This window comes from Meriones unguiculatus, chromosome X, assembly GCF_030254825.1.
Source record: "Meriones unguiculatus strain TT.TT164.6M chromosome X, Bangor_MerUng_6.1, whole genome shotgun sequence".
NCBI classification, from domain to species: domain Eukaryota; kingdom Metazoa; phylum Chordata; class Mammalia; order Rodentia; family Muridae; genus Meriones; species Meriones unguiculatus.
The window spans coordinates 127,995,099-128,015,661 of NC_083369.1; the positions used below are offsets into that span (position 1 = coordinate 127,995,099).

At 38.6% G+C, this 20,563-nt stretch overlaps 1 protein-coding gene and 1 pseudogene across 1 annotated transcript in view; both read left to right on the plus strand.

The window, feature by feature from the left end:
* Positions 1-20,563, plus strand: part of Efhc2 (EF-hand domain containing 2) — a 156,878-nt gene that overhangs the window by 16,120 nt on the left and 120,195 nt on the right. Inside the window, exon 2 of the mRNA XM_060374307.1 lies at positions 4,892-5,080. Within this exon, the coding sequence (XP_060230290.1) occupies positions 4,892-5,080 (189 nt within the window). The remainder of the gene's footprint in view (positions 1-4,891; positions 5,081-20,563) is intronic.
* Positions 6,725-7,638, plus strand: LOC110541776 (eukaryotic translation initiation factor 3 subunit M-like; annotated as a pseudogene).

The window sequence follows — 20,563 nt, forward strand, 5'->3', positions numbered from 1 at the left end:
GAACAACCTGAATCCTTTGGGAAATCTTTACTGGCTCCTTCCTGATTTTTTTACCCAGCTCAAAGTTTTTACCTGGACAGACATTTAATGTATCACTCAAGGCTTTTGGATTTCCTATATTTGTAGCAGTGTATTAAGGAGACATACCATAGTATCATCGTTTAAAAAATGTGTCATCAAAGCTGGGTATGGTGGTATACACCTCTACCACTACTTGAACCCAGGAATTTCAGATTGGCTTGGACAATATCTTTCAATTTGTGTTGGTCATCAGTATATCTTCTTGGGAGAAATGTTCATTTAAGTATTTTACTCATTTTAAAATTAGGTTCTTTCATCCTAGCCATTCTGATGGGTATAAGGTGAAATCTCATGGTCATTTTTACTCATTTCCCTGATGACTAAGGACGTTGAACATTTCTTTGGGTGTTTCTCCCCCATTTGATATTCCTCTATTGAGAATTCTCTGTTTAGCTCTGTACCCCATTTTTTAATTGGATTATTTGATTTGTTGCTATTTAACTTCTTGAGTTCTTTATATATATACTGGATATTAGTGCTCTGTCAGATATAGGGTTGGTGAAGATCTTTCCCCAATCTGTAGGCAGTCGTTTCGTTTTGACAGCAGTGTCCTTTGCTTTACAGAAAGTTCAGTTTCATGAGGTCCCATTTATTGATTGTTGATCTTAGAGCCTGTGCTGTTGGTGTTCTGTTCAGGAAGTTGTCTCCTGTGCCAATGAGTTCCAGACTCTTCCCCATATTTTTTTCTAATAGGTTTAGTGTGTCTGGTTTTATATTGCGGTCTTTGATCCACTTGGACTTTAGTTTTGTGCCGGGTGATAAGTATTGATAAGACCTGGAGAGGACAGGAACTCCACAAGGAGAGCAACAGATCCAAAAAGTCTGGGCACAGGGGTCTTTTCTGAGACTGATACTCCAGCCAGGGACCACTCATGGAGATGGCCTGGAACCCCTGCACAGAGGTAGCCCATGACAGTGTCCAAGTGAGTTCATAGTAATGGAGACAGGGACTGTCTCTGACATAAACTCAGTGGCTGGCTCTTTGATCACCTCCCACTGAAGGGAGAGCAGCCTTACCAGGCCACAGAGGAAGACAATGCAGCCATTCCTGATGAGACCTGATCGGCTAGGATCAGAGAGAAGGGGAGGAGGACCTCCCTTATCAGTGGACTAGGGGAGGGGCACAGGTGAGGAAGAGGGAGAGAAAGTGGGATTGGGAGGGGAGGAGGGAAGGATACAAAGTGAATAAACTCTAATTAATAAAATAAAATTAGAGTTTAAAATTAGAGTTTATAATAAAATAAAATTACACTTTTTGCTAATTTGTAAAAGTTCTTCATTTATTTTGGGTTCTAGACACTTTATATGACTTCCAAATATTTTCTCCTATTCTTTTGACTTTATCACTCCCTTGATACTATAGTTTAATGCATCTGCACTATTGATTTTGATAAAATGCAATTTATTTTTCCCTTGTTGCTTTTTCTTTTGATGTTTTTAAAAAGCTATTGCTAAATCTAAGTCTATGAATGCCTTCTAGTCAATGACTGAAAACTGAGATGTGCCCACAGTCATATTTCTGGAGTCTACATATTCCTGGAGTCAGCACAAAGTAGATGTGCATATGATGTTTGTGGGAGAGATGACAATGTAGTAGGGCATTAGTTGATTCCTGAGGAAAGCAGGTTTTAAGTAGAACCTAACCAGGTCCATGATTCTGAATGGGCCTAAAGGTGGCCCTTGAGGTTTATAAAACTTTTTATAAAATATGTTTTTTGAAGTTTATAAAACATAGATCATGATCTGACCAAAGGGAAGATACATACACATTGTGAAGTTCTATGGGTCAGTGAAGTCTTCCAACAATGGCAAGGGGTTTTGATTGTGGAAACCAGGATCTATGCAGGATACTTATAAATCATTGGGAAAGCTCTTCAGGGGATGGGAAGCTGACTATGATTTACTCTTTATACTATAGTACTATGAATAGAGCCTGGTTTATTGACTATTCATGCAGCTTGCTGAAAGAATCTATTAAGGTTTTCCATATTATGAACCTTCTTGGATATTCTACTCTAATGCAATTTCCTTTCAACCTTGAACTTGGCTTGTTTCTTTTTTTTGGGGGGGGACGGAGAGGGGGCTATTCTCACACTCAGAACTGTCAGTTCCTTTATTGTACTTCTCATTGTCTTGCTGGGAATATTGTCATGTCTCCTCTCTGCCTAATTTATCCCTTCCTTGAAGCCCAGAGCAGTAGCCAGTTATCTGTGAAACCTCAATCCTATTACCTCAGCGCAACCATATTCAGCTGTGGCTAGACAAAGTTACCAGAGCATAATGCCATATGAATGTAAACTCAGGTGCTGGCATCATGTCACTATGCCACTTGGAGTATATTAATGTATTGCTTTCCTCCAAAGAACATGACAGCAATGAGACTGATGTAGTAGTTTTTATACAGTGTAGTGGGACAGTAATATACAGTAAAATCTTAATAAATGGTCCAGCTTATAGGCTCAAAAATGTCAACTGTACTGTTTTCTTTTTGTTTTTTTTCTATGTCTAAATCTTGTTTTATCAATAAGTCTGAGTTTCTTCAAGAAAATAACTGAGTCCTTGGCTTATTCTAACTCTTATGTCTGACACAAAACAAGTACTATAGGAAATCTTAAACATTTGCTGGAGTGTTGCTTTCCTGAATTCCTAGATACCCAGGAATTTGAGAAAAAAGGATTACTAATTTGATACATTGTGGGTAACATTTTGCCTAAGAATAAAAACAAAACATAACAACAACAACAACAACAAAATCCCTCTCTCCACATAAAAGCTAAACAAAACAAAAAACCCAATGTGTTGGTTTGCGGTGTTCATGGTTATTTGAAATTAATTGCTTGACTCTTTGGTTGGTGACTTGGGACTGACTTGACGTAACCTGGTTGTGAGTATAAATGTGTTGTGATGGGGGGAGGTATAACAGAGGTGTTGACAAATGATTTTCTAAAGAACAGAACAAGGCTACATACATATTTAACAATCTGAATCATTATTGCTCATGGGTTTCCTTCCCCAGCCTCAGAGCAGAGATATTACTTGCCCTTGGCAGCTGTCATGGTCCTTGGCTCCCCTTGTAAAACTGCCAAGGCCCTTCTAAATTCTTCCAAGTTGTCTGCACCATAAGAGAGATGAGGTTCTTTTGACTCCTGTCTACTTCCAAGATGAAGGCCAGGAACTCACATGGGGCTTTAATAAATTGTATTTGAAATCTTTTACTGTTTATATAAAGTCATATTTCATGTGGTCATTTATTTTGCATCATATATAATTGCATTGCATATTATTGTGGGTATAATATAATTGTGAATTTGCTGCTTAACGTTTCTATGGATATACTATCCATAGCTAATGCTATATTTTTTACCATTTTGAAGTGTTGACATATGTGGAATTACCACTTTTCAAATGTCCTTGTTATAGAACTCTGCCCTCTGGTCATAATATTGGCATTTTTGTCTTGAAATTAGAGAGACAGTGATTACCAGCACAGACCTTCAGAATATCATGTCATCTTAAAAGGGTGCAGGATAGGATAAGAGACCTTCACCTGAGATTCCAACTACTCATGCTTTTCCACTCCCCACCTGTGCATGTAATTCTGCCCCAGCCTTTCATGGTCTTGGAAAGTGCTAAGAGTATTGGATGCTTAGAAACGTAGGGCTGACCATGGAAAGGACTCTAATCTAGTGACACAGCTTCCATGAATCATCACTCACATCAGGGTGGTGCTTTTTTGAGATGCAACTGCTCAGGACTCACTATGCTCTTATACACAACCCCAACAAACTCATTGGTTCATCAAGTTGGACTTAGATGGACTCATTTCTTTGGTCTGTAAGTGCCCGCTCCAGGAAAATAGATGTTTCTATGCATTTTCTCAGGAAAGATCACTCAACTGACCTTCATTAAATTCCAGTTTGGGGAGGGGGTGACACATTTTGACACTTGACTGTGTAAGTACATGTTATTGAAGACTTTTTAACATAAAGAAAAACACACTGAAGTTATCTTTTCTGCAGCTAACAGGCATTGAAATTGTTGCCATTTATGATTCTTATAAACATTGAAAGGCCTCTTGTGTACAGCCCCTTGTGCTTAGAGGGGCCTCTTAGAGGCTTTGCTAGGCCATAGAACATAAACACTTTTCACCTTGGTTGAGGTTACTACCTCTGTGTTTCCTCTGGTTGTCTTTGACTTTGCCAGCATCTATATAGGTGGATTGTCTGGCCTTCATCTATGACAGCTTCTGGCATTACTTGTGCCTTCTCTCTGTCAAGATCACCAAAAATCAGTGGGAGGTAAGGTCTCACAGTTAGGAGAATATCAGCTGTGAAGAATTTTTCTCTATATTAATGTTGATGAGGACAAAATTTGCTTTTCTGCTTTGGTGAATATAGTACTTAGGCTTCTGTGAAAACCAGTGGTTTTCTTCTCTGAAATCATTGTTTTTCTGCTTTGCATGTTTTTTGTAAATATTTAAAATAAACAAATTAGCAAGCCAGTATTCTAAAAGTTTACTTGCAGTAGTAATTATTCTGAAATATTGTAAAATAATACAGAACATTAGCTTTATTTTTATTGCTTTTCGAAGTTTTAAATTAATTAAAAATAAACTGAATTTAAAATGTGATACAACTTTATGGATAGAGATTTCTTACAGTTACTTGACACTTCACATGCATTTTTTGATGGAAGGAATAAACAGGGGAATGTATTTATATAAGAAAAATCAGAAAGAGTAACCTTTGCCTTTTATTTATTTATTTATTTATTTATTTATTTATTTATTTATTATCTGTTTTACTCACAGGCTGGAAAGGAGAAGTTCCATAAATCCCAACATTGGGGCTTTTGCAACAATGTCAGGATGCTTCTGAGTGAAGAGAAGCCTGGAGTAGGTGGAGAGCTGCTACCTGGGCAAAAGATAAAGCCGAAACACACTGTGTATCCCAAAGGAGATGGATACGATGCACCATCTTGGGTGGCTTTTGATAAGCAGGTAAGTCACATGGCATTGGGGAAACATTCAAATTTCAAGTTTCACATGTAGATGAGAGAAAATAAGCATATTTAATATGTATATCAAGTTCTTTTTTTATTTTGCCTTTATACATATTGCCTTTGTGCATAATATTTCTCCCGTTTTTTTGTAAGTTAACAAATAAACATGTGTGCAGTTGTTCTTCTGTGTCTGCAGGATCCACAGATATGGACTCAACCAACTTGCAATCCAAATTATTTGGAGTGGGATATATCTGTGCTGAGTATATATGGACTTTTTATTGTCATTCTCAAAACAATCTCCTTTAACAACTATTTACATAGCACTACATTGTACTAGGTATCCAAGATAAGTTTGAATATAAGAGGCTGTGTGGAAGTTTTAAGAAAACATTGCACTATTTATGTAATGGACTTCAACATTCTTTTTTTTTTTATCTCTGGAACAAATTTCCTGCAGATTCCAAGGGATGACTATATATTTAGGCAGTACAACATGTGTTTTGTTTTGTTTTTTTTTTTCTTGTTTGTTTTGTTTTTAAAGACAGGGTATCAGTATATAGTTCTGACTGGCCTAAAACCAATCATATAGACTAGGTTGGTCTCAAATACCATATAGGCCAGGTTGGCCTGCTTCTGCTTCCAAAGTCCTGAATCAGAGGTGTGAGCCTCCATGTCCAGCTAAGAATGCTTAAAATCTATTCTTATGGTAAGTATGTAATACATTACTATTACCTATGGTCACTGTGTTATGTGATACATCTCTGGAACTTATTCTTTCCATCCAACTTTAATATTTTTATCCTTTAACCAAGGCTACTTCTTGCCTATCCTTAGACAAAAATAAATAAATAAATAAATAAATAAATAAATAAATAACAAATTCAAGAGCAAACCTACCCTTTCTGACAGGGTGCTTTTATTATAGAGTAATAATGGTATTAGTTTCCAAGTAATGCTTATCAACTTTTATCTCATCTCTTTCTCTGGACAGGAGTAGTTAAGAGTCAGGTCACTGTGTCACTTTTGCCATTAACATTGTATGTTCTAAATATGGCATTAAGTAGGAATTTTAAAAAGTGCTTTCTTTGTTGCACAGTAAATGTTCTTATCATGAATATGGCCAAGGCTGGTCTGGTCTTGTACTCCTGATCCTTATGTCTCTGTCTTCTGAGTGATGATATTACATATGTGCACCATTACACCTGGCTTATGAATTTTTAAAATATATGTTTGCAAAGAATACACACAGGGATACATCCAAGAGTAAAAAGGGGGAATGCAATGTTATGTCTTATTTTTTTTGTATTTTTTTCTCTCTCTCACTCTAATGCTGAGGATTGAACCCAGATCTCAAACTTGTTAGGCAAGCACTCTGCCATTGGTTACATTCCCAGACTTTTCGTATCTACAGCAGAGACAAAGATCAAAAGAAAGAAACCCAGGGCAAACAGTGATTTTCTGTAGTGTAGCATATAGATTTACAAAAATTACAATGATCCTGATCATGCTTTGGTCTTGAAAAAGAACCTATTATATTATTTGGGGCCCTCCCGTAAGTTGAAAAGAATTCAGGACTAGATAAAGAATTAATATCACAGCAGTTCTCAAGCAGAGTGTCATCCACTACCGGGCCTTTACTATGAGTGTCCCGGCCTTCATGAAGATCAGTGAGGAAGACCAGGTGCAGCTGAATTTCATGCTTATCTGAAATCAAAAGGAGCTGAGATCTCAGAAAAGATTTAGCTAAGATTATTGATGCCTGTGATGTGTGTCTGAAGGAAGAGGACAAAGATGTTGAAAGTGTGATGAACAGTGTGGTATCCCTTCTGTTGATCTTAGAACCAGACAAGCAAGAAGCATTGAGCAAAAGTCTGTATGAAGAGTTGGTCAAGTTTTGGGAAGGCAATAGCCCATCTCTGAGACTGCAGTTGCTCAGCAACCTTTCTATGGGATTGACAAGAACACTTGTGTAAGGTTCACAGTTACTGCAGCCTCTTCAGAGTGAAATTGCTCAGGAGTTATACAGAAGACAATGCTTCCTAGGTGTGAGTAGATGCCCACAGGTGTATTGTGCAGTCACTGAAGGATCCACATACCGCCCCCCCTTTTTTTGAACATTTTCTTACTCTAAAGCCAATCAAGTTTTTGGAAGGTGAGCTTACCCATGATTTATTAACCATTTTTGTGAGTGATAAATTACCATTATATCTCAAGTTCTATCAGAATAATAAAGACTTCATGAGTTCACTTGCCTATTATATGAGCAAAATATGGTGAAAATGAGACTCCTCACTTTTATGGAAATGGCAGTGGAAAACAAAGATTTCTTTTTATACCATGCAGCAAGAGCTACAGATTAGATCTGATGATATTGAAGCATTTGTTATTGATGCGGTAGCAATTGCTCAGACCCAAATAAAAGTAGTTGTCAGTCACAGCACACATTGGATATTTGGAAAACAGAGGTGGCAACACCTGTACAACACTCTTAATGCCTGGAAACAAAACTTGATCAAAGTGAAAATTAGCCTTTTGAATCTTTTGGATACCTGAATTTTTATGCAAATAATTTTGTTCTTTAAGTAAAAAAAAGTTCTAAGTCATAGTAAACAACAAACAAAAGATATAACCAACAACAAAAAGAATTCAAATCACAATATGTTCAATTTATCAAGTGACTGTATTTTTTAATAGGTTTTAATATGATTCGGTTGGCAACACTTTGATTCTATTCAAAATGTCCTGAAATATGGTAGAAGTGACACATCCCCAATGTGATATGGTGCATCAGTTAAAGTACATATTATTTGAAGCCCACTTCTGATACTTATAAGATATCTAACAGACCACAGCAAGGCTTCTTCCCTGGGAAAGCAGCTTGATTTTCAACCTGGGCTAATATTTCTTTAATTTTTTTATGTCTGGTTTTGTTTTCAACATAGAGCTCAAAAACAATTTCTGGGCTGACTGACTGGCAGCAGTTGTGCATGGTTTCCTGTAATTCTGCATCTTATAGATTATATAATTGGCAAAAGCCAAAGAAAAGATTCTGTTTTTACTTCTTAAGTCAAAGAGAGCTTACTGGGAAGGTTGTGAGCTACCCAGCAGATCCTAGCTAATACCCAGAGCAATCATAAAGTGCTTCCTCCATTAGTGGCTCACCAAAACAAGTCAACACCTGTTAATCATTTGTTTTCTTAAAATGAAACCTTTTCAACTTATTGTCAGCTTTCCTAATAACCCTCTTAATCCCAGGGTTATATGTAAGGTTATATTCTCAAGTAACACAAAGTACAAGTGAAGTCAATTCTTTGGAGACCATATTCAAACAAGTATCTGTAAGTAGATGTTATTAATGTCAACCCAGATCTATATTAGGGGGTGTGTTTCTATTCCCTAGCTGCAATGACTCCATTCCTAAGCAGCCCACACTTGGAATCCTATCTGGAGCCTTGGCTGATAGAAGTTGAAGCACCCAGACACACCCCAGCCCTTCTCTAAGAGCTGACAAGATTAATTAAAACCAAATAAAGCTGGTTCATTGCCTCAAGGTGAGATACTCTATGCAGTATCCAGGCTCCCTTGTGCATCAGGCCAGTGTTCAAGCTGGTCTATGAATGCAGCTTGCTTGGCCCATTTCCCCTTCCTTTGGTGCTTTTTGTCCCTTCCTTACAAATTTTTTTCAAGATCAGGCACATGTGCATAAACCTCTGTCTTAGGCTCCACTTTTGTCAGTCCCAACCTAGGATAATATAATAATAATACAGTTCGTATCTGTGATTCTAAAAGTGACCATCAACATACTCTGGTTAGATAGACTATCACCTGATCAATAAAGTTCTATTTGCAGTGGCCTAAAAGAGCCAGTATGCATTTATCCTTCATGCTCCCTGCTGTGAACACATATTGCCAGCCACCCTTCTTTCATTTGCACTTTTTTCATTTTGTTTTTACAGGTGGACTACCAGTTTATTAGGTTGGAAATGGGACTATTTAATACTGTTTACTTTCCAAGTTCTTGTAGCTATGCAATTCATTTCCAGTCAGTGATACATATGCCTTCCTGCTGATGACATCTATGTTAAGCTTTATTGGGTAGGCTCCTGAGAGAGTCGTTTTTCTAATGAGAAGAGTCAGACTCAGCTGGTGTGATCTTTTTTTCTCCTCTGTAATTAGTAAATAATTCTTCAGCTCTGGAAGCCATACTTTGAGTACTGTCGAGATAATTGGATACTACATACCTTTTTGCACTATAGAGATACTGCCTCAGGCCTGGACTGACTTTCTGTAAGCTTCTTATATGAGAAAAGCAGCCCCTAGTTCAGAAGTTCTCAACCTACAGGCCTCTGAAAATGTGTAGAGGTGTTCCAGTTTGCCACAAAGTTTAAGAAGTAAGATTGTACTAGGACTAGGTGAGAGATAAGGTGAGATGTGGGCTCTCCATTTAAGGGGAGCCCCAAATTTAGCAATCTTTCTTGATAATATTTGTTATAATATATTTAAAAGTTAGTGCAAAAAATGTCATGATTAACACAGTAACATTTTGAACAATGGTAGGATCAATAATTGTGTGTGTTATCCACATGGAGCCTGAGGTAAAAGGCTTAGCAGTATTAATGCCTCCCTAGCACCATATTTAGCATTTTGATATTTTGTTGATCAGGGATTTTTTAAAAATTATTTTGATGTTATAAACTGCCTCATTCATGGCCTAGTACTTACTGGCAGGTCTGCTTCTATCTGGGTGCCTAAGGAATATTACCCATCTTTTCCATGTGAAACAAGCAACCATGTATTGCACAGAATCACTTAACCTAGAATGCCAGTCATGCTCCGTTGAGAAAATCTTGTTTGCTTAAAACCCTTAGCACTGGGGTGATTAATGCAAAGAGCTAAAGCAATTTTGATATTTTTCTTCCCATCTCTGAGAAAGCAATTCATGTCGTTGACTTCAGCTAAAAGGTCAAGCTAAAAGCCAGATTACACCATGGTCAGGTTAGAACACAGAAAATGAACACAGCTAAGCTTGGTGACTTGGGCATGCAATCCCAGCCACTCAGGTGATTAAGGCCTAAGTGGGAAATAAAATGAGTTCAAAGCTAGATTGGGAAAATTCCTGAGACCCTGTCTCAAAAAAGAAAAAAGAAAAACAAGAAGTACAGAAGGACCCAGAGGGAACAGGAGCTCTGCAAGAAAGTTCAGTGTAGAGGGCAGGGTATGCCAATCATGTCCTGTAACAGGTAAGGACTGAGAGATGCTGGGAGAACCTGGAGGCTGGGTCTATTTTGGTATGTGAAATAGGCACCTCAGCTACCTGTCTCAAGTCTGAATACCAACAATTTCTAAGAGGTCTGGCTGTCTAGACACTTGTTCATCCTAGAACTGGGCCTTGGGTTTTAATTACGTTGGGTTGAGATTTGGTATCTAGCAGTTTGTGATATCCCATGGTTGGTTATTATTGTATGTAATCTTGTGGTTAGCTGCTTTTATAAAAGATCAAAATATTTAGAAATGTGCAAATGGCTAAATGTTTTTATATGACTTTTATCGGGATGTTAAATACCATTTACACAGACTCTACAATTATGCTCTCACTTCTTTTCATTTTTTAATGGAAACTAGTTAGCATAATTTATTTGCTATTTCCATAAACAGTTCTGTTATAGAAAGTGCCAGGATAAAAGTTGATGTTGTGGGGACATACATGCATTTAAAAGTGCTATTTTTTATTTATTAAAACATAATTATAATTAAAACTACTGACTACTGAATTAGAATTTTAATAACTTTGCATTAATTGACCTTGAATTTACAGTGAGATAATTATATAGTATTTTATGAATTTTTCTACTTTGAAAAATAGAAAAAATAATTCAGTCTCTTAGGTCACCTTGATTTTCTTTGTGTTCATTTGTATATACAGGTACATATATGTGTGTGTGTGTGTGAACATAAGTGCACGTGTGTGCAGGTCAGGGGTCAACCTGGGGTATGGTTCTTAAGGAGCCACCCACCTTGTTTTTTGAAACAGTTTCTCACTAGGATCTGGACTTCAACAAGTAGATTTGGCTGGTGGGCCATCAAGCCTCAGTGATCCACCCCTGTTTCTGTCCCCAGTGTGTGCCACCACCCCTGGAGTTTTATGCTAGAGATAGAACTCAAGGTGTCATGCATGAGAATCGTTTTGTTCACTGAGCCTCTTGACATAAAAAAATGAGCAAGCTGGTTTACTATACATTGCTTTCTTAGCAGATATCATAGAAGACATGGGATAAGATTGGTGCTTGGGCTGGGGATGTTTGGGGCCTTATGGAAAAGAAGAGTTTTTCTGGATAGATATTATCAAGAAGCAGGCATATTTTTATGTTTGTGCACATCTTAACATATTTCTTTGACAAAGAGATCACACTAGAGAGAGGCTATTACTGTAACTGGGAGAAAAGCTGCTGTCACCCCTATGAACCAGAAAATGGGAGTTTGACTTTTTTTTCTTACATATGTCATTTATTTTCTGCCTGTGTTCACACATGATTATAGAGTTGTCTTGGTTTTTCCTTTACCCATAGTCACAGGGTGGTCGTGTCTGGTATTGTTGATTAAAATTTTTCTTGTTCCCCAGATGAACACCAGGCCAGCTGACAGTATTAAGTGAACAGACCTCAGGCGCTTATTTTCTTTTTTGGCTCAGTTCCAGTAAAAATTGGAAGTTTTTCTGCAGGAAGATTTAGCACTGGGTAATTACATCAAAATATCAGATGATTAACAAAGAACAATACAGAAATATAGATTGTAGAAATCTTGTCTAAAATCAATTAGGCATATGATAAAACATAATCAGTGTATAAAATTAAAAGACAGTTACACTTCAAAGTGTCAGGTACTATACCTTTAAGCTGTACCTCAAAGTGAAATGGAAACTTTTTCATAGGTTTATATAATTTTTGAATTATCTGATTACTGCTAGAAACTTTTTATAAGAGACCAATATGTATAATTATGACAATGTAATTGCAGTACATTACCATCTATTCCCCCTGTTTTACCAAAATTATATAAATCTTTAGCTATTAATCTTTAAAGAAGAAATCAAAAGCTTGTCTGAAATCACACATGTGATGCCCCAAATTCTCAACTATGTATTCTACATTTATCATTAGCAGCACAGTACCCTAGGGTCCTCCTTCTTGTTTATCTTCTTTAGGAGTAAAGATTTTAGTATGTTTTTCCTATATTATATGACTAATATCCACTTACGAGTGAGTATATACCATGTGTGTCTTTCTGCTTCTGGTTGCACAGCAAGTACTTTAAACTTCTGCAGCCTCCACTTACGAATTTTTATAGCTCCAATTTTTACTTGCAGTTGCCCCTTCCAGGCAATAGCACAAACATCTCTTCACCTGTGGTGGATAAACAAGATTATTCAGCAACATAATCTGAAGAATGATAAAACATAGGTGACCCATGAAAGCATGCTAAATGAAAAGAAATCAAATACAGAACTCTTCATATTGTATGATTCCACCTACATGAAATTCTAGAAAAGAAATTATGTAAAAAAAGCAAATGAGTCCTTGCTCGGGCATGCAGAGGGAACATTTCAAGGGTGAAAGAAATGTTCTAAACTAGATTGTATGAATCATTATATGGCACTATAAAATTATAAAATAAAACTTAACGGTGTAATTGTAGTGGCTGAATTTTATGGCATATAAATGGAAGCTTAATATATGGGTTTGAGCTGGACATGGTGGCACACACCTCTAATCCCAGCACTTGGGGAGGCAGAGGCAAGTGGATCCCTGTGACTTTGAGGCCAGCTTGGTGTACAAAGTGAGTTCAGGAGAGCCAAAGCCACACAGAGCAATCCTGTCTTAAAAAACTAAAAACCAATATATACATACATATATATATATATATATATATATACACACACATGTATGCATACATGTACATATACATGTGTATGTACATATATTTGTATATATATGTCCATATATGTATGTATGCATATATATATTGAGGGCTCATATATATATGGTTCATATTATTGTCCCATATATATATATATATATATGTACAATATCCTAGGTGACTTAAAAATGTATTTTCTACACAGTTCTGAGGATTAGAAGCCAAACGTCAAAGTGAAGGTAGGGTTGGATTCTCTTGAGATTTGTCCTCTTGTCTGGTAGATCACCACCATCTTGCTACCTCTCAAATGGTTACCCACTGTGCACATGAATTTTTTTTTTAACATAAAACCTTTTCATTTATTGACTTAAAATTTAGGCCAATTTATATGTTTCCCTGTATTTGTAATGTATAGAAGTCATGGGTACTCATATTTTCTACTTCTGATTTTAAACCAGCTGCAAGTTTATTTGAAACATTTAAAAGTAATTGACCACTTTTGGCTTTCTATTTTAATATTAATAGTGGGAAATAGTACAAATAGTATGAATTCTAATCAAAATCTTGATTTCAAAAATAATTTTAAATAATTTTGGACCCAAGAAAAGTAACAAAAAAATGATACAATGAGTTCTTATGTGCCCTTCCTTTCAGATTTTCCCAACAATGACATTTTATCTAATCGTAACAAAATATTAAAACACTGCAATTACCTTAGATAGTTTTTTGTGTCCTCTTCAGTTAGCACTTCCATTTAAAATTTTTATTTACTTATTTTACAACTTTTCAGTTTTCCTCATTTAGATTTATTCATGTGTGCATTTTACCTGCGTGTATGTATATACACCATGTGCATACCTGGTATCTCTAGAGGTCAGAAGGAATCCATTCCCTTGGAACTGGAGTTACCCATGGTTGTGAGCCAACATGAGAGTTCTGAGAAACAAACACAGAGGTCCTTTGCAAGAGCAATGAGTGCTCTTAACTGCCAAGTCATTTTTTTTTAGTTCCAGATTTTGTTGTTTAATGATATTCTGCTTGTATGTGTGTCTTTGCACCACTTAATGCCTGGTACCCACAGAGGACAGAAGGTATCAGATAGTAGAATCACTGTTTACCTGTTAGTCATCAGTTGACTTTTGTCCTCTCTTGTGTTCCTCTGAAAGTTCCCTTTTATTGGTCTATGACTGCTGCCACTCCACTGTCTGAATAGCCTTCTCATTAACATCTCTACTGTCAACGTGATTCTCTCTTTCCATTGCCATGATTTGCTACGGGTAACTTTAGAGTCCTTCAACTTCCTTTGCATATCCTTGGTACCACTCATCTTTTTAGCCACTTTTGCCCTGATAGTCTAGTCATCCCTGCTACTGTGCAATTCACCAATTAGATGGACAGAATTACCTGCAGCTTGTTACCCAGTTACAGAAAACCTTCATGTTCTTGGAACATTACATATTGTTTCCTTCATTATCTGTGTATTTCTTGATCTAATGTCCCTTTTACATAGCCATTTTAATTTCGGTGTTTGTGCATGGTACTTTTAGGTACAAAACATCTCCATACTATCTTTTAAAATTACATTTATTTGTTTAAATAAAATTTATTATTCTAAAATGTATTTATCTGTGAGTGTACGTACACATGTGAAGGTCAGAGAACCACTTGTGGGAGTGGGTTTTCTCCTTCCACCGTATGTGTCTCAGGTTTCTAACTTAGGTTGTTACGCTTGGCAACAAGCATCTCTTCCCACTTAACCATATTACTGACCCTTCTTCATACTGTCAGAACATTTTTCTCAAACTCCAATAATAATTTTTGTATCCTCCACTTGCAAGTGTAAGCAGAGCTTTTGTGATAGTTCAAGGGATATGGCTAAGTTTGTTGTCTCTAAAGCTGGGAAGCTTGTGTTTTCATCTCACTGTCTCGTTCTTTTACCTTGAAATCTTGGGTACACATAGCTCTACTTACCAAACCTTGACTTCTATAAGAAAATGATCACAGTCTGACCCACTTTATAGGATTAAATGAGATAAGCAGTATAAAAATAAATAACACACTGCAGTGTCCGTTATAGATACCTAATCAGTGATGCGTGCTAACACATGCTTGTGATTTCAGCACTTGGGAACCTGAGGCAGGAGGATTATGACTTCAGGCAGGCTGGGCTCTGTAGTGAGACCTCATCTCAGCCCCTACTCTGAAATAAAAAAAAAATACTTAATGAATGTTGATTATTTTATTTAGCTTTCAATACTTAGTGCCTAGCATAATTGTTGCACTTATTTTAAAATTATTTTACTTGGGATTTCTTAATACCTCTCCCTTTCAACCCTCAACCCCAGGTAGGAGAGAGAAGGTTAGTGGGAAGATGGGCCACACACCCCTTTCCTTCTTCTAGCTGTTTAAGGTCAATGGGTTCTTTTAGGGCTATACCAATTCTCTGTCAATAGCAAACACAGCAATCAGTCTCTTCCAAATCCCTGCATTGAAACATTTCTCTCCATCTGTCTCTAAGTTGCCACACCATTCGTCTCTGGTTTCTCCAAATTACCTCTTGTTACATGCCATCATTGCATACCACACTTTCTCATTCTGGGTTCACATATTCATATCCTCAGAGCCCTAGACCATATCCCTATCTATGCCCTACAAGACAGGCTGTTACCAGCTGTCAAAGACCGTGCCCCCACGTGAGACAATTATCAGCTGTGGACAAACTAAAGCCCAAACAAAAATCCCACATTGAGATTAGAACAAAAACATATTTACATAACATAACTGAGTTTTTAAAGAAAACAAAACTTCAGATAAACAATGCCTGACAAATGACAGGCATTCAGTAATATATGCTAAGAAACATGTTGCAGGGATTACAGGCCTGCACTACCATTAAATAAAATACTTTCGGACCATTAGGTTAATCCAATGTACTGGATGACAAAGGAGTCTGGTTTATTGGGTAACTATTAGAATTATAACCATATTGATTGACTATGGCATTTTTTAAGTGTATTGGTTAGTTACATGATTTCTCTTGGATTGGCTTTCTTGTTTTAATTCTAATATAAATGTAGACTATCAGGGATGGTTTTATGTTTTGTATGTGAATTTATGTGCTTGTGTAGAAAAGTACCTGTGAAAGCCAGAAGGCACATTAGATTCCTTAAAGCTAGAGTTATGTTTGTGAGAAGCCTGACAAGTGCTGAGATCTAAACACCAGTCCTCAAAATAGAGCAAACAATCTAAGCCCTAGAGATGTCTTTCCTGCTCCAGGGAATCTCCTTTCCACAGTGGTCCTAGACCTATTTCTTTAATAATAGCAAGTGTTTTTTAATTGCTTTGATCCATAGATTCCAAAAGGGTGTGAACACCATTTTATACGGCTTTGACAGTATTTTAGGCTATCAGATTTGCATTCTAAATCAATTGTTGGTATAATGTTCTTGTGAAGTGCATACCATTTACCGTTGTTCATTCAAATGCTGTTTTCTCAACCCCACTATCTGGTTTCAATCCAGACATTGCACTGTGATGTTTACTCTAAGCATTACTTGTCTCAAGTTTGTGTAAACATGCCACCATTTGTTCTTTATGTTGTCAATAAAACAACCAACCAGTGTTGAACAAAGGAGAGAATAGTTTGGGGCATCCTGGTCCAGACTGGAAGAGAAAGAAAGAATAGAGTGGGAGGAGCGGTAGTGTCAGAAGAGAGATCTGAGGGGAGAGGATTTAGAACTACCAGGAGAGATGAATAAGACTTAAGATATGAAGAAAAGCAAGTATAATGTAGGAAATCTGAGTGGTAGGAAGCTATGCAGGCTTGGAGGTTTAGGATGGAATAATCATTGCCCAGCATTGTGCAATAGGTTCAACTAAATACATCCTTGTCACTGTGTGGTGATTTGGGTATACAGCTGGTTTAAGAATAACGACTGCCTTTACTAAGTTGAGCAGCTGAAGTTCTTGGATTTCTAGCATGTTGATGATGAAATCTGAAGAAATTTGCAATGTGAGTGAATGGCTGCCTATGCTGTGGTGATGTACTGGTGTCAGGAGAGCTTCACAATTACATTCCAAGTTCAGACTCAAGACTCTCAGTGGCTCACATTCAACCCTACTTTGTCCTTAGCACTTGTAGCACCTTCAGGGTCTCACCTCCCATCACTGCAGTCCATCATACCAATCAGAAGTAGATGCTTTAGGGAGAGATTCTGGGAAAGATATCTGATGATTTCTTGCACAGTATGCAAGCCCATGCCTAGGTGGGCATACTGGCAAAGGCTGTTGGGAACTCAGTGAGGTAGAAAGTAAGGAGCATTGGTTTCAATAAGAATTCTCTGCAGTGGAATCTTTTTTTAGAGCCTCATGTGCCTGCCAGGCAGTAGAGTAAGTCAGAACTGCTGTGAAGCCTATGGACATATTGGGAAAGTGCTCTAGCATGGGCTCAATGAGTGGGTAACTACCAGTGAAACAATGCCTGTGGATCTTGTAGTCATAGGGCACACATTTTATCATGATGTGCATTAGATTTTCATCATCCTCTCCGCAGTGAATCACCAAAAGCTTCTTGATAGATACAGCTAACCTCAGTTGTCACTCAAATACCTTAAACTGATCTGGGACCAGGTGTAGTGCAATTGTAAGAATAATCTCCAAAGGACACAGCCTTGGGGTAGTACAAGGCATACAAGATGTTTCTTCTTGATACTCATTGTAGTTACATGCAAAATGAAGGTGATATCCAAAAGCTCCCCAAACCAGATCTTCGCTCAATAGCTCTTTCCATAGACCATTTCTTAATGTACGAGGATCACAGAAATCAGAGATGCAGCCTTGAAATTCCTTGGAAAAAGTATAGCTATAAATTTTCCTGAACTCAGCAAAGCTTCCTTGGAAGGACAACTTGGAAAACAGCATGTCCAAGTGACAATGAGTATCGATGAAACCTTCCATTTGGCTTGGATGCAAATGACGCCTTGACAGGAAGTCAGCTGCACATTCTCCATGAATATATGGCAATTTGTCCTCTTGATATGTGATCTTTGCCCGGGTTTTTTCACCTTTGGAGGATAAAATTATGTGGGAATTCCAGTATTCTTCATCATCTAGTCCCTGCATATGAATGATCATTTCTTCAGAGGTCATTGTGTAGTAAGAATGACCAGCTGGAATTTCCTTTATGATTGTTTCATCCATGGATGTGGTAGTACTGCTGCTGTTATTGGGATACTGTGAAATCTTGGTACCGCTGGTCCAAGAGCTGGTATAGTCACTCTAAGGGCTATCATATGATTTAGACTGAAGGAGGTCATTCTTAATCTTATCGGATAAAGGCTGTGAAATGGCTGGGAAACTTGATGAGAATGGCTCATCCTGAATGAATCTGGCTGTGGAAGTTTTAACATTAGACCTGTCTCTTCTTGAAGAGTTGGAGGCCTCAATCACCCCCGCCCCCTTTCTTTAGACTTTAGGAATGATGAACAGGAGTTATCCTCGGTTTGATATTTTGGGAGTAGAAGGCTTTTTTTTTTTTTAACAACTAACTGCATTTTTGTCACCAAATACCTCCTCACTAAGTATATTAAAACGACTTAAATGCCATTTTCTCTCACTAAAGCTGACTATCTTGAGAGGCTGAGACACAAAAGGGAGATCTCTTAATGGTCTTCTGCTAATCTTAGGATGCTCCATTCCAGCTAGAACGCTCCCCTTGGGCCACAGGAAACTCTGCTGGTGTATGGACAAACTACTCTGCATTTAGAGAGCTCTGCTCTGGGCACTGTAGGCTCAGCCCTGGGCTGTGAAGGCTCCACTCTCAAATGTGGAGACTGGGCTCTGAGTTGTGGGGGCTCCAGTCCAGACTTTTGTGGATACGCTCCAGGCATTGGCAGCTGCCCTTTAATCTTTGGAGGCTCTGCTCTATGCTTTTGCCACTGAGGCTGCATAAGCTTTACAGGGTCTACTTTGTGCTGTGGAGACTCTGCCTGAGGCACGGGAGACTCCATCTCAGGCTTTGGGGTCTCCGCCAAGGCTGGAGTAGAGTTTAATCAGGGATGTCCACTTCGGGCTTTGCACCAGCTTTAAAATGCTCTGCCCCTGCCTTAGGAATCTCTACCCCTGACTTAGGAAGGGCTCTTAGCCTGGATTTTGTCCTAACACAAGACCCCCTTTTCCTTTTGGAGAGCCAGCCTTCCCTTTTCCTTCCGGGGCACAAGACTCCTCTTTTCTATTAGGTGTAACAGCCAGTCCTTTTGCCCTTGGAGCCATTCCCCTTTTCCTAACATCTTCTCTTGAAATTGATGTGCAAGCTTTGGACACTTGGATTTTTTTTTTTTTTTTTTTTGAGACAGGGTCTCACAGTGTTGTACAAATTCCCAATCTTCCTGTACCTTTATCATTGGGAATGTGCATGCTAGAAAATATACCTGTCTTACATTTAGATGGTTAGTTCCTGAGTAAATAATCCATATGGTTTATGTATTGGTCACTCCAAACATCCCATATTTAAAATGTGATGTGATTTGATTGAAAGATTAGGCTTTAGCTTTAGCTTTTTGATTGTATCTCCTATGCTTTTATGGGTGATGTACACACTTCTGCAATACTGTTTTGTGTCAGTGCTGCACTAGACAATAATCTTTGATAACAATTTAAGTGTAAGATAAGAACTATAATGAATGTTAAAATCCAACTTGGACTATGCAGTAAAAAGCAAATAACTCAGGGATTCCAAGATGGCGGCGAGCAGAGCGCACCGTTTTGGAGAGGCAGAGACATGAATCTCCATAATTGGTGAGTGGAGAGTCAATCAACGCTAGAATTTGGACTGTGGGGCTTTCTAAAGGAGAGGGGCCACCACAGAAGCTTGGAGTGCTAATAGATTTAGATCGGGCTCAGACTTCTCCGGGAAGGAAATAGGGCGCCTCCCTTGCCCCGGCCTCCCGCGGGGAAACCCCCACACAGCACCAGGCAGCTGAGCACAAAACTCACATCCAGGAGATCAAGGCAGCAGAGACAGTGCTCCGGGCCCCTTACAGCAGCGGTCTACTGTAACCACCCGTTGAACACCCAACCCCTCCTGGGACACGTCCCACTCAGGGCCCTCCCGGTGCCGAGGATCGTCCCCTCCCCCATCCCGCTGATTTGATCCCGGGGCTTAGACCACAGCAGGAAGTGCAGCGGAGCTCACGCCCCAAGCGGCCAGAGCGCAATAACCCCAGAAACCTCCTCACAGAAGGAGGGCAGACCCAATCACAGAGCTCCAACCACTGAGCCCTAACCACAGAGACTCAGATCCACAATACAATTCTTCCTGGATACCAAAGCCGCAAAGCTCAGTGCCTGGGACCCAAGACAGGCGGAGGCAGGGAGGCAGGGCTCCAGACCCCGCAGCCGCAGCTGAGAACAGTAACGACCTGCTGAATGCCACCACTCAGAGGAGAACACACCCGACCTAGAGCCCTCTCACGGAGCTCTTGACCCGCGGAACACACTCCCCACTACCACCACCACCCGGCTCTGCAGGAGTGCATGCACCGCCGAAACTCCACCCTGCCAGAGC